The sequence below is a fragment of the Mastigoproctus giganteus genome, chromosome 7 (genome assembly GCF_048544385.1).
Source record: "Mastigoproctus giganteus isolate SK-2022 chromosome 7, ASM4854438v1, whole genome shotgun sequence".
NCBI lineage: Eukaryota > Metazoa > Arthropoda > Arachnida > Uropygi > Thelyphonidae > Mastigoproctus > Mastigoproctus giganteus.
In genome coordinates this window covers 222,782,103-222,797,561 of record NC_143581.1, presented here as the reverse complement: position 1 = coordinate 222,797,561, position 15,459 = coordinate 222,782,103, and the positions used below count along the sequence as shown (strand labels likewise).

The 15,459-nt window shown below is 37.2% G+C and overlaps 1 protein-coding gene across 1 annotated transcript in view; it reads left to right on the top strand.

The window, feature by feature from the left end:
• Positions 1 to 15,459, top strand: part of LOC150083719 (SPARC-like) — a 119,475-nt gene that overhangs the window by 59,390 nt on the left and 44,626 nt on the right. Inside the window, exons 2-3 of the mRNA XM_090378161.1 lie at positions 4,957 to 5,032; positions 13,480 to 13,564. Of these exons, the coding sequence (XP_090234287.1) occupies positions 4,982 to 5,032; positions 13,480 to 13,564 (136 nt within the window). The 5' untranslated portion in view covers positions 4,957 to 4,981. The remainder of the gene's footprint in view (positions 1 to 4,956; positions 5,033 to 13,479; positions 13,565 to 15,459) is intronic.

The window sequence follows — 15,459 nt, the reverse complement described above, 5'->3', positions numbered from 1 at the left end:
ATTTCATATATGTGGGGATATTCGCATAAGAGTTTACTAACTTCTCATATTAAATTATAGTTTTATTCAGTAACGGTAATAAAGATGAGTGTAAAAATTTAAAATTAAACAATTTTATTTTATTTTTTGAGACCTGAGATTTGAGACCCCCTTGATTTAAGAGGCCCCAGGCGCCTCGTGCGCCTGTGCGGAAATCCGCCACTGGTCCATTTTCTTATCATAATCAGCAACCTCGGGAAAAAACCTAAAGTTAGAAGTAGACCGAGTATTTTACCACGCTCTACAACATTCATTTCTCATTCTTAATGTCTACATTTTCTTGTAAGTCAGTATTATATGTTATATCATTTACAATCGCATGAACGTTTTTTCTTTTACAATATAAAAGATAGTGTAACATTAGTTCATATTGGATTGGCAGTCGATGACTGAGGATCAGGAGAACAGCTGTAGAGACAGTTCGACAAGCTCTACTTACAGCGAGAAGAAAGAATCTTTGGGCTTGAACAAGGGAGTTACCGATTCTGTATCCCCAGGCCCCAGCCGCATAACACACAATTGGTATAAATATACAAGAGTAGTATAATTTAATGGAAGATTTCTTTACACCAAAAGTACTCCTGGTAATCTTAATAATTTTATAGGTCATAGCTTTTATTTTCTGAAGTACATATTTTGCATGGTAATTAAAATTAAGATGGTCATCAAAATAAATTCCTAAGTATTTATGCTGCCGAGTACTCCTAATCATTTCTGCATTCAACTTAATAACAGGTGGTCTATTCACATCAAGAGAGCCCTTTAGCAACATTTGTTTTTGTTTTATTAGTCGAAATTTGAAATTTATGTGTTTGACACCAGATATTCAAGTCCTCTAGAACTTCATTTGCTCTGCACTCTAGCCCCGGTGAGAATTGCCAAAAATCAGAATAGCAAGGTCGTCTGGGTAAGCTGTCTGAAGGATGTTGTCTCGATCAACTGAGAGCCACCCATCAAGGACCATGTTCCAGCATACAGGGCCAAGAACAGAACCCTGAGGGCAGTCCCTAGAAACAGAGCAGAATCCTGAGGAAACTGTGATGCTGCGAGAATCAAAGTAATTCGAAAGGAGACGGTAAATAGGAGCAGAGACCCCGGCCTCTCTGGACCTCGCCAGGACACTCGGCCACCAAATAGTGTCGAATGGCCCTTTGAAATCAACAAAGAGACCGAGGACATATTTAAAATTAGAATTTTGACGAGAACTCAAAACCTGACAAATAGCATCAACAGAAGACCTTCCACATGTAAAGCCAAATTGAAGTGGAGAACTTAGGTTTCTGTCTAAATAGTAATTTAAAAGACGAGAAACAATTAATTTTTCCAAGACTTTGCCAAGGATGGGCAACAGCGCAATGGGCCTGTAAGAGGCTGGATCATTGGAGAGTTTGTCGAAGGACTTAAGTAGAAGTTTAAGTCTAGCTTGTTTCCAAGCCAGCGAGAATAATCCCGAAGACAGACAAGCATTCCAAAGATTTAATATAATTAATAGGCAATTTTTCCAAAATCTTTTAAGTACAGAAACCTCAAGGAGATCCTGTCCAGGACATTTACCATCCCTTAAGGTTGAGATAGCAGATTCCAGCTCAGTATCCGTAAAAGGAGCTTCGGTTTGGGGCCCTTGGTATGATAAATGATCTAATCTCATTGTAGTTTGGATGGTGTTTTCACAGGAGGCAGTGTCCTCATGGAGCAAGCCATCCAAGATGGCATTAATTGACAAACTCCAGTCCAGGGTTTCATTACCATTTACAATAATAGAAGAAAGAACATCGCCGGGATGAACCTTGTTAGTAACAAGTTTGTAGGGTAATCTCCACGGATCTTCATTTATGTTATGCTGAACAAACCTTGCCCAGGCAAGTTTCTTCTCTTGGAAATGGTATTGAAATAAGTCCTTCTATTGGATTTATAGAACTCACCATGTCGGTTAATCTCATCTCTGGGCCTGTTAGCTCTCCTTGCTCTCTGAAAATTACGACTAGCATTTTGTAAGTTTCTTCTGAGAATTGTGAGATTTGGGGTCCACCCTGAAACACTATTCATTTTTTGTTTTTTCTTTTTTTAGTGTGGACATGCAGACAGTGATTAGAATCTCTTGAACCCTAGAAACCTGCATATCAGCAGGAAGCGAGCCAAGTTGGACAATTATTTCTTCTGAAATAAGCTCACCAACCTGACTAAAAAATGAATAGCAAATGCTTAGAAAACGGTACTCACCTTGTATAAATCTGCAGTAAATTTTTTTGGTAGATGGTGGTTAAATTTAGGTTGGAAGAAGCATTAAAAAGAACTAAGGCAGGGAATGGGGTGAAAATATTTTAAACAGATTTTAAAATGAGCGCAAGGAAGTAGAAATGCAGCCAACCTTTACATCAAAGATATTCCAATCAATGTGTTTTGTCTTAAACTGCGGGAAGTCAAAACAGCACCTGATAGCCATAGGATTGTTGCTTAGACTGATCATAAAAGTGATGACATTGTGGTCGCTCGAGCACCACACAGTATTGCTAAGCCAGTTGGAAATGCCATAATCAAGAGTAGAGTTTGAAAGGGTAATGTCCATATAAGATTGATCCAGAGAAAAAAACAAAAGTAGGCGGATGGCCTGGGGTATTCCAAAGAGTGAGGTTATTGGACTGAATAAGCTCCTCCAAAAGTTCACCTTTAGAGTCTGTAGTAGGGCTATTCCAAAGCTGGGAGTGAGCATTAGCATCCATCATAAAAATGACAGGATAAATGGATCAAAATGTCTTCCATGTATTTTAGGAATGGCTCTCTGGCCTGCCCGGCCTGACTACATTGAACATATAGAGAAACCACATAAAAATTTCCAAAACAGCCTTCCAAGCATGCACATGCGGCATGTGTGGAGCAAAGACTAGAGATTTTTGTTACAGTAATGAGGGGGTCAGCAACCACCAGGGCGGCCCAAACCCTTTTAGTGGCATTACCCCGGTCACCGCTCGTAACAGGGTTTGAAGAAATAATGCGACAGCTGAGAGGGAGGCCCTTGACCACACCCTTATAAGAATACAGTTCTTGTAACCCTAAAAGTTGAAATTTATGTTGGACCATTAACTTAGAAAGATCACATAAAACCGATAAAGATCGTTGACAATTTAACTGTAAAGTATATACACAAGACATTCCAGAGTTAGGTAAAGTCGGTCCGAATTTTTGTTTCTTCTTGGGCTTTCACAAATTCAGGGCACTTAACATCCTTGAAGGAATGGTCTACATTCCTCTTCTTAAGCCAACAATTTGGGCAAACAGCAGGTTCCTCCATTTTAGGACAGTCGTGAAATTGATGACCCAGGTCACCGCAATGTCCGCAGGTAAACTTGGACTGGTGGCAATTTTTAGCCGAGTGTCCGTAGCTAAGACATTTAAAACAGTGTGATGCTGTGAAAAAATCCTTCATACCGTGGACAGACCATACGATAAAAACCTTGCTATTTGAAGCCAAAAACACTTTCCTAATTTTATTTTGGATCTCAAGAACCCAATGTTGATTGTTTTTGTTCCGAGACCTGATTTTAAAATGAACCTTAATAGACTCGAAATCTTCCTGGGAAATCCCATGATCCACAAGGTTTTTATTGAATAAGTCTTCCAGAAAATCAGACTCATTGACATCTTCAGGTATGTCATATATTATGACAGTTGGATTTAATTTTTTAGGGGAATCCACAGAAAATTTTAACTCCTTGAACTTAGGGCAGGATTTAACTTTATTTAGATCCTTGCTGTTATCAGTTTCGATTATAACTCCCTTTTCTCTTATTTTTCTTATTGATTTAATCTTTAATTTTTTAAATTCAGGTTTAAGACTTTTAGAAATTTCAGCTTTAACTTCCTCACTGGTTTTACAGTTACTATCTGCATTTGCTTTAACTAACAGTACATACTTTGTTTGAACATCCGGTAAGTTACCTTCATTCTGAGATTGTTTGCCAGCGCATAAGGCAACCACACCCACATAGGTAGGAGCCGAAACGGTTGGCAAGACATTTTTTTGTTTCCTCTCAACATTAAGATTATTTAATTTTGTTCTCAACTTTTCGTTCTCTATAGTTAGATCTATCACTATCCTTTCCATATTGTTCCAATTTTTGGACATCTCAACAAACATAAGAGGTGTCACAGTAGAGCCCGCTATAAAAACATCAAGCATATTTGCTTTTAATCCAAAAAGATAGTCAAGAATAGCTGCACTACCAGTTTGTTCACAATCTTGAGAATCATTAAACGTATGAGTAGAATTTAAAAGTCCTTGAATAGGAGGAAATTTGTCTTCCAGTGTTTTTTCCATCATAGCTGGAGGTTCCTTGAAACTGGTGTCTGGAACTTCAGAGAAAGTCAATTCTCCAAACAACTCGGCTATTGGAGCACTATAATCCGACATTTTGGACGACAGAAATATGTATGGGGGAGGATCGTCAAAGCTTTCCAGGAACACAAAGCCGCCTTTTCCATTAGGCACTGTGCAAGGGCTTTGTGACTAACGCTGTATGTCGCTTCACCCTACGGCGGGACTCTTTTATGACGTGTACTTTAAGGTACTTCACCTGTGGGCCCCCTCCACAGGTGAAGTATATTTGCTTTTAGTATATTTGCCGTCAGAGAGGAGTGATAATCTAATTGTCACTCCTCTCTGACCTTGACTGGGGCTGCAATGCAGTAGGCAAAAATTGACAGAATTATACAGGGTATTTCAAAAATGAAACATCCTGTATAATTCTTCTTCTTATTCTTCCTTTCTGCATCAAGCTTGTTACATCTATTCAGTTTTCTTATCTGTAATTCTTATCTGAATAGAGAAAAGAATACAGATTATTTTATGAATGATTTATGTAAATCCCACAGAAAACTTCATAATTAATAACCTACAGCTAATTAATTGAATTATTGCAGAAATCAGGTGGTTTCAAAAAAGAAGATGAAGTTCTTGGTCATTGGGCTGTGTTTTTTGGCTGTTAGCTTAGCCAAGGTAAGTTTTATAAAAGAAAATAAAAGTACAATATTGATAGACAGACACACACATATTCTAGAGATTATAATTTTTTTTTTCTGTCGATCATAGCTAGTAACAATCCATAATGTACAATATTAGCTAAACTGCTATCGCTTTCTGTATGCTAGATTACAATTGTAATTGTACCAACCACATAAAGATCGCTACCAATTTTATGCAGAGGTATAGTTATACATTTTTCCTGCTAACATGATATTTCCAACCAAGCCCTCCTGTTCTTTAACAATGAGGTCTGTGGTAGCAGATCTGGCAACAGAGTAGTTTTGCTGTCTCAGAGTAGTCTGCTGACATATGGTTGGTAATCAATGGCAACTGAAATTGTCCACCACCATTATTAGCTTATTGGTGTGGTGTTGACAGAACATTAGTTACTGGTTGCCCATCTATATCAATTTTGTGTTAAAAACATATTGTTATACCAATTACTATTTTTAAAAAATTAGATATATTTTTCATATTCATAAAAAAAAAGTGGAAGTAGCATCATCGAAAGCTCAGTTCAGGAAAATTTTACCTGTCAGTCCCTATCATCATTCCTCCTGGAATCATATAAAGAAATAACAATAAAAAAAAACTTCATGAACTGTCTATATATTAATCTTCATGAGGAATAGATCAAATCACTACAAATACTAGTGTAACAAGGGTGGCAAAACATTCTGTGGGCAAGCAATATTAGTGCTCTCGAAGCATTATCTTTAAAGAGCTTTTGCAGCAAACAGATTCTTATATGTTAAAAATACCATTTTTCTTATTATGTTAAAATAAACTCTTTTCAGTTTTAGAAGTTTGGTCGCCACCAAACAGTCTGTAGAGGAGTTGCTGTAATGGGTCTCACGTAGTAGTAGTGGCATGTGATGCAAGAAAGCAAGTGTATGAGTTTATGCAGCATCAGCAAAAAAAAAAAAAATTACAAAACAATCCCCTCTAATTGTTTGTCCAGTTCCTTCTTAAATTTATTTAACCTATCAACTTCCACAACAACAGATGGAAGTTTGTTCCAGCAATTAACCACCCGCTGGCTAAAGGAAAATTTCCGCACATCTATTCTACATCTGTCCTTGAACAATTTCAGTTTATGCCCCCTTAGGTTCGTAATCTGAACAAGTGTAAGGATCCCATCAGAATTCAGCGTGCTTAACCCATTCAAGGCCTTATACACCTCAATCAGATCACCTCGCAGGTGCCTAGTCTCCAGCTGCTGCAATTTGCAGAACTTAAGCTTCTCCTGGTAAGAGGATCCCTTCATTCCCCTCACCAATCTTGTTGCCCTTCTCTGTACATGCTCAAGCAAATCTACATCCTTCCTAAAATGAGGCCTCCAGACCAGTACGCAGTACTCAAGGCATGGCCTGACCATTGCCTTATACAGAGGAACAATCACCTCCTTTTCCCTGCTAGCAAAATTCCTGTCTATCATTGACAACACCCCATGACCTGCCCTGGCAGTCTGTCTGCATTGCTCAGAAAACTTCATATCTGACTGCACAATTACTCCCAGGTCTTTTTCATTTTCTACCACCTTAAGTGTAGTACCACACAGTTGGTACGTTTCTCTGGGGTTACTTCTACCCATATGCAGAACTTTGCATTTGTCAATGTTAAACTTCAGTTGCCACTTCTCAGCCCATGTGCCCAAATTTTCTACATCCTGTTGCAGTAACACACTGCCATTACTGTCATTAAAAACCCTGCCAACCTTTGTATCATCTGCAAACTTCGATACTAAGCCTGATATACCTTCATCAATATCATTGATAAATATACAAAACAGTGGACCCAACACCGAACCCTGTGGGATTCCACTAATAACATTAGTCCACAAAGAGCAGCACCCATTGATTACCACCTTCTGTCTTCTCCAACTCAACCATTCTTTTATCCATTGTGGCAACTTACCCTTAATACCATTCTGCTCCAATTTGTATAGTAGTCTTCCATTTGCAACAGTGTCAAAAGCTTTCCTGAAATCCAAGCATATGATATCAAAATTATTTTTTGCATCCAGTTCCTTTGTAACCACTCTCTACAAAATCACAAAACTGTCCAAATTGTGGAGAGGGAGAATTACCATGCTCCCAAAAGAATGTAAATACTGAAAAAGGGTGAACAATAAAATTTAAACATATTTAAAATAAAGAATATAGTAATCTATCAGAAGGCTAAGGAACAGATACCTCCATTTACCAAACCTATTTAAACTTATGTATTTTCCAACCTATTCATTGACAGTCAAAAAGTACTGTGCAATAGTGATTCAGACAGATATTTCTGTTCTACTAGATATATCTATATCTTACTGGGCACATACTGTTCTTTCACAAATACAATCAGTCACCACTCAGCAAAATCAGACCAATGCCATAAACACCCCACTCTCAGTTCCTACAAATGCAGATTCATCACTAAAAATTCCAGAAAAAGAACTTAATTCTGAAAAAAAGTAAAAAGAAAGACACTTCGTTACATATGGATACAGATGATTAAACACTTCAATAAGACTGATGAGAGATGTGTACAGGAGATTAGCATTAGTAGAGGCATATGATGCACAAAAGAAAGCTTATGCAGCATCAGCCAAAAAAAAAAAAAAAAAACGCTCCCATTTCATCCCTCCGTTCGTTCCTAATACATGTCCAGCTCAACCTTAAATTTATTTAGGCTATCAACTTCCACAACAAAAGATGGAAGTCTGTTCCACCAATCAACTACCCACTGGCTAAAGGCAAACTTCCGCACATCTATCCTACAATTGTCTTTCCTCAATTTGAATTTATGCCCTCTCATATGATTATTCTGGGCAAGAGGAAGAATCCCATCAGCATTGAGCATGCTCAAACCATTCAAAGCTTTATACACCTCAATCAGATCACTCGCAGGTGCCTAGTCTCCAGACACTGTAATCTGCAAAACTTAAGCCTTTCTTCGTACGAGCAACCCTTTCTTCCATTCACTAATCTTGTTGCCCTTCTCTGTACTCATTCCAACAGTTCTACATCCTTCTTAAAATGAGGCTGCCAGACCTGTATACAGTACTCAAGGTGTGGCCTGACCATTGCCTTATACAAGGGGATAATCACCTCCTTATCTCTGCTAGAAAAATTCCTGTATATTATTGACAAGACACCATGAGCTATTCTTGCAGATCGTCTGCACTGCTCAGAAAACTTCATATCTGCCTGCACAATTACCCCCAGGTCCTTTTCATTCTCTACCACTGTTAGTGTCATTAGTGTCCTTTACAATCCTGCCAACCTTCGTATAGTCTGCAAACTTGGACATTAAGCCTGATATACCATCATCAATATCATTTATAAATACAGAAAACAACAATGGACCCAACACTGAACCCTGAGGGACTCCACTAATAACATTAGTCCACGAAGAGCAGTGTCCATTGATTTCTACTCTCTATCTTCTCCCACTCAACAATCCCTTAATCCATAGCAGCAATTTGCCTCCAGTGCCAAACTGCTCCAATTTGTGCAGCAGTCTTCCATGTGCAACAGTATTAAAGGCCTTTCTAAGATCCAAATATATGATATCAGAGTTATTCCCTGCATCCAGTTCCTTTGTGACCACATCACAGTATGTAATCAAATTGGTCAGACGATATGGACTAGGCAATATTTCCAAAAAAAAAAAAAAAAACCAAAAATGGACACACCCACACACACAAATCAACTGCACTTCAGAAACAGGGAGAAGTTCCTAACAAAGTTAAACAATGTACACAATAGTTCAGTAGAATTGCTGAGGCTTATGTGATGATAAAAAAAAGGCAAACTGAACCATTATCAACCCACTGCAGGATGCAAGCTTCCTCAATGATTCATGTTGAGAGAAATGGACTATAATCTGCCACGCTGGTCCAGTGTGGGTTGGCAGATCAACCATATTTAGCAGTCAGGGGCTTGAACCCTGGTCTACTCAAAGGGCGTGTGCTACTGCACTCCCACTCCTGACCACTCAGCTTTGGAAGCTGCTATGTGATAATATTGATGACATTAGTTACTTTTTTGAATGTTATAACCCTACAGGTGTTATAACCCTACTCAAAGGGCGTGTGCTACTGCACTCCCACTCCTGACTACTCGGCTTCGAAAGCTGCTATGTGATAATATTGATGATATTAGTTACTTTTTTGAACGTTATAACCCTACAGGCGTTATAACCCTACTCAAAGGGCATGTGCTACTGCACTCACACTCCTGACTACTCGGCTTCGGAAGCTGCTATATGATAATATTGATGACATTAGTTACTTTTTTGAACGTTATAACCCTACAGGCTTCTGCCTACAAGAAACAAATCTCACTTCAAATTCTGTTATCTATAGAACATTATACCATATATAGAAGAGAGAGAGCATCCAATGCAGCACATGAAGGATTATCAATTCTTGTTAACTCCAGAATGCTCTCCAAAGCTCTGTTTCCCTTCAAACTTTATTTGAAGTTGTTGCAACTTATGTAATGTTTGCACTGCACAATAATGACTGTCAGTGTACTTTCCATCAAATCACACATATGCTTTCTGAAAACTGGCAATCTTGTTAAATAAACTCCTCCACCTTTCAGTATTCCAGGAGATCTAAATGGATATCATCTGCTTTGGGGCTCGCTACAATTAGATAAGTGAGACCTGCTAATAGAATATGCCTAGATAAGCAGAATTTAACACTCTTAAATACTGGTGCCCTATTTATTTTATTTTTAATTAATTAATTATTTTTGGATGGTGCAACAAAAGCTTAGGGTTCCCTTGCACCATATAGTTAATACTAATGCCTTTTCTCCATTGCTGTGTGTCCTAGTGGAATCTCTCTCCATGCTGTTCACCAATGTCACCCAGATTTGGTTTGAAAAAAATCCTGGTGAGAGTGCAAGTAATGGAGTTTGATTGATATTGTGCATCCAATTTTTCCATAATTTTTAATAAATTTATCAACTAGTTTTATGTAATTTTTACTCTTAATGTTACCAATTCACTGTAAGGTGAAACTACTGCCAAACTTTTGCTCAGTATCAGTCTTTTTGTCTTCCAGTTCTTGTGAAGTCAACATCTTAACTTTGATCAGTAACCTTTCACTTTTGCAACAGACAGTTTTGGAAACATAGACTATATATGCTTGAAGGTATCACCTTGAAGATCAAATTTTTGAACTGATAAGGAGTGGTGGAAGCAAAACTTAGTGAAACCATCTTACAAACCACCCAGCATCTCAAAGTCACCACAGACATCCCATTCATAGTGGTAATACTTGATCTTTTCTATTGCATGCTTCACATTTCCTTAGTCTTCTTTAATATGAACAGAGTGCACAACAAATTGATGTGCGTATAATTCCCATTGTGAAGCAACAACTTTCAAACTTTTACTTGAACTGTGAAAATATGCCACTCTTCTGGATTGTGGCCAATCAAATTAAAACAGGCACAGGGATTCTGCAACTATATTTATTTATATATAAATATAAATAAAAAAAATTATATTTATTTTTATTTCCGTATGTGGAAACTTTGAGCTCAAATCTTTTAAATAAGATCTTTGCTTGGATTTAGTCACATCCAATTCCTCGCTCATCCAATTCTTTCTAATTCGGAAAATGATGCTTTACTTGAAGAGGCTTCTGGGGTGTAATCTCAATTATCCTGTTTATCAGATTCATCATCTTATTCTGAAGACTCTTTTCTGAATTGGGAATTGGTGAGTCTTTCTTGTGTGGCACTGGAGCAATAGTGGATGGTATATTTGGATACGCTACAGCCTTTCGGTGTTCAGACTTTTTTAACTTCGATGTGTCCACCAAAACTAGCAGTGGTCATGATGGTTTGTGAGCTCTCTCCATATTCAAGGCATAACAAGAGACATACACTTGACTACCATGAAATCGTCTCTCTAATGTTGACATGTGACTACCAGAGCAGAAAGTGGGGTGCCCACAACTTGTCTTGATTACCTAGGCATTCCAAAATAGGCTTCATATGTACTGCAAAATGTGATGCAATCAACAATGTTATGCTTCACTTGCTGCAAACCTATATAATATGTACAAACATAGTAGAAAGAGTCTGAAGATAACTTGCACCTTTATTTTGTACAAGCGCCTCTGTTATACAAATAATAGAGGCTCTTATACACTCAGTGATCACTGAATTGTGACCACCCTATCCATAATGAACTATACTGCATGCTATGCAGCGTAAAAAGCCAAACAGCTTCATATACTAGAGCAGTGATAATTTCATATATTAGAGCAGTTATGGGATGTAGTAAAGATATCACCGAGTTTCAAAAGGGCATGATTGTGGGAGCTCGTGCATTGGGTGCCTCCATATCGGAAACAGCATGTCTTGTCGGTTGCTTGTGGCCCACTGTGGTGTATACAAAGTTTGTGGCCCACTAAGGTGTATACAAAGAATGGGGTTGAATGGGTCAAAACACTTCCTGCTGACAGAAGTGTAAAAGATTATGTAAGATGGATGTTTGTGGTGAGCGAAGGGTGTGGTGTGTGTGCGTGTGTTGTATGGGCTCAATGGCAGGTCACTGTGTGACAGTTGACATCTCCATACAATATGGAAGATACAAGAATATCCCAAATGGTAATGCTCTGCACACTCAGATGTATGGGGTTCTACAACAGACGATCAAAGAGACACCCTCTCCCCACTGCTGATCATTGTTGATGTCAACAACTTGCTGGTTGGACTTGGAGGACTGGAAATGAGTGTGCTAGTCAATGAGTCTAAATACCTGGTGCAACACACTGACTGATGCCTTTGTGTGTGTGGGGCAAGCAACATGAGTCCATGGACCCATTATGTATGGTGCCTACTATCCAGGCAAGTGGCGATGGTTGCATGTTTTGCTAGAAATAACTAGAACCCCTGGTGCATATGGACCAACATTTCACTGGTGAGATGATCTACCAACATTTCACTGGTCTACCAGCAGCTCTTAGGAGACTATGTGCACCCCACCATATTTCATTTTTTCCTGGACAGGAAATGTATCATTGGGCCTACACTGTGCATGAGTGATTCTAGGAACACAGTGAAGATATCACCCACCACCTCAATCCAATTGAACACCTGTAGGATGTTTTTGAATGAGAAGTGAGGTGTATGGACAGGGAACAGTTATCTATTCTGACAGTGTGGAAAGGCTTGCAGGCAACATACACTGAGTGTATTATTATTATTATTAGTCATATGGTGCAAGGAAGCCTGAGGCTTATGCTGCACCAGCCAAAAAAAAAAAATTCTGAATTACCCTGAGAGAGAGAGAGAGAGAGAGAAATAGAAGGGAATCACCAAGAAAGAGAAGAATGATGCTATCCAGCTTAGGACCCTGGGTGTGTCAAGCCCATACTCACCAGATGTGAGCCCCTGGGGTGTATGCTTAGTTGGTAGAAATCAAAGGTTTTATGTTTTGCAACATTTATGTATTGCATAAATGCATACCAATAGTGTAATATACACTCAAAGATTACTGAAGTATGCATTTACGCAATACAATTAAATGTTGTAAAACATAAAACCTTTGCTTTCTGCCAAAATATTGGGAATTGGTGGGTCTTACTTCTAGAGAAAAACCAATTACACTGTTGGATTCAGCACACTTAAAAATACGTATAAGAAACAGTTAAATATAAACATTTTTGTTACACAGTGTACATAGTCAACTAGGAGTATTAGTGAGTATTATGATCTAAATTTCAGTAAATTTTATGCAGTAAAGTTTATTTGATGTTTAAATAGACTACAGAAAAAAAATCACAAAATAAAAAGTAGAAACTCCTTGGGTTAATAAAAAAAAATTTGCTATATTCCTGATTGAAAGCTGATAATAACATATAGACACTTGCATGAGAAGTAATGAATAATCACTGTAAGTAAAATTTTCTATTTATTTTGTGTGGTTTTCATTATTATACCCTTTAAATTTATCAGAATTTAATGAAAATGGTGGGAGCATTTATAAAAACCAACATTTGACATTTTATCTTCCTGTAAAATCTGCTCCAATAAGAAAATCAATATATATTATTAGTGTTTTAAATAAAACTTTGTTTTTGTTGTTTTTTTTTTTTTTTTTTTTGATTTGGTAGTTGTTGGTGCATCGGCTTCTGTGGCCATATTGCACCTCCCAAGGTTTTTGCAGTACCTTGATCCAAGCCCGAAGCGGGAATCGAACCCGCGACCTTTGGGCTGCCGGGCAGGTACTTTACCCACTCGGCTAGCCCGGTCGGCTTGTTTTTGTTGTATATATGTATGAAAGTTGGCTAGATTTTCATTAATAATAGTTTTATTTTTCAATGAAACTACAGTATTATGTATGCCATTTTTAAGCACGGTGTTTATTATTATATTATTAAATGTATTATTGATTTTGAATAGGAGGACACGGCAGAAGCAATTGATCTAATTGCCGAAGATGATGATGCAGACAAAGAGAATGAAATAGATGGAAGCCACACAAAAGGTAAAGTTATCAAAAGTTTTATTAAACTGTCAAGCAGACAGCACCATTATAAGGGTTCTTATATATGTTTAAATATTCAGAAGAAATTGCCTTCTTATAATTAATTCAAAAGTATTAACCCACTGGAATTGTGCAAAAAGCCATTATACAAATATCTGTGCCTTTGAAGGTTATTTTGACTCTAGTCAATAGAAATTTCTCAAATTTTAAGTAGAGAAACTACGGGAAAAATTTTCCTTGAAAAGCATTGAGAATCAGTCATGGAGTGCAAAAGTGCTTTAGAGTGCAAAAGTCAAAATACCCCCCCCCCCCCAATGTGGTTAATAACAAGTTAAATATACAAGCCAAACCAGTGCAAACTAGTTGGTTGACACCACTGTGGGCTCTGAATCAGATTCTATCATTACAGAAAAAAAAAATTTTCGCAAAAAGCAAGTTTTTATTTTTAAATTTATTTTTTTAATTAAAAATTCTTTTTTCACATCTAATACAAAATTTTGTTGTTTGAGAAGAATGTGATACTTTACTATAAAATTTAAGTTAAAAATAAACATGTCTCCTTATGTACATATTGGGCAAAAATTCTTAATTTTTTAAGAAATAACTACAGAAGAGGTCCAATTAACTCAACAGCCTTGCACCACAAATTTCCAACTTGGTTTGGGATTCATTTTCAATTCTAAAAAGTCAGGAAAGAAATGTTTCCTGAACTTTATAGACTTTCAGTCCCGAAGCATATTTGAAATATTGTCATAATTGGGCAAGATTGTGCTCATAACCTTATTATTATTGCTCTTATATTCTTTCTCCCTGATTGGAAGAAATAATAATAATAATAATAACAGTAATTATTATTATTATTAGCCATATGGTGCAAGGAAGCCTGAGGCTTTTGTTGCACCAGCCAAAAAAAAAACAATTTCTGAGAGAGAGAGAGAGAGAGAGAGAGAGAGATAGAAGGGAATCACCAAGTAAGGGAAGAACGATGATATCCAGCTCAGGACCCTGGGTGTGCCAAGCCCATACCCACCAAATGTGAGCCTCTGGGAGTTATGTCTGTAGAAATACATTTTAATGGGATGATATTTGCATGTTGTATAGGCTGAAAAACTTGGAATAATTCATGGGGAGGAACAACCCATTCTTTGCATTCTCTGCCTGAGATTGGCTAACTAAGCCATGAATGAGAAAGACTTTAGAAATTCCTTTAGTTGTTAATGGGCATTGAATGCAGACCTCTTAATCAATAACTATAAAAAAAGACCCTCAGATCACTGCAGGTCCTCTTTTATAGTTATTACTTAAAGCTAATAAACAAAAGAATTTTGTCCAATATGTATGTGAAGAGAAGTGTTTCTATTTAATTTAAATCTCAAAGTGTAAGTCTGGGATAGAAACAGACAGATATACAGGTATCATTCTTTGATAGGCAAGCTGCTTCTAGCAAATTATTCTGTGTCAGACAGCCTGGTAGCTGATTGTTTTATAGTAGTGATCAATTTGTGATCACGTAAGAATATATTCAGTGGGGACAAAAGTTACATTTTTTAATGACTAAAATTTAATTCTCAGGTGGAAAAATCATTTAAATAGAAAAAAAAATAAAATAGAGTAAACTTTGAGACATTTCTTGAGGATAAAATAATTTGAACAGCTCAGAGAATGGTAATATCTTAACCAATTTGCAAGTACAGAAAAGCATACATGCATGCCTATGCAGATGTTTTGACCCTATTCAATTTTGATCCTACTCAACTTTTTAATTGAGAAACTCTTGAAAACTTAACTTTCAAAGTATTGTGAGTTATTGTTGGTAAACAATAGTTTTGCAGTGTGAAACATTGTATTTATTTTTAAAACACTGACGGATGACAATGCAATAAAAACAAATTACA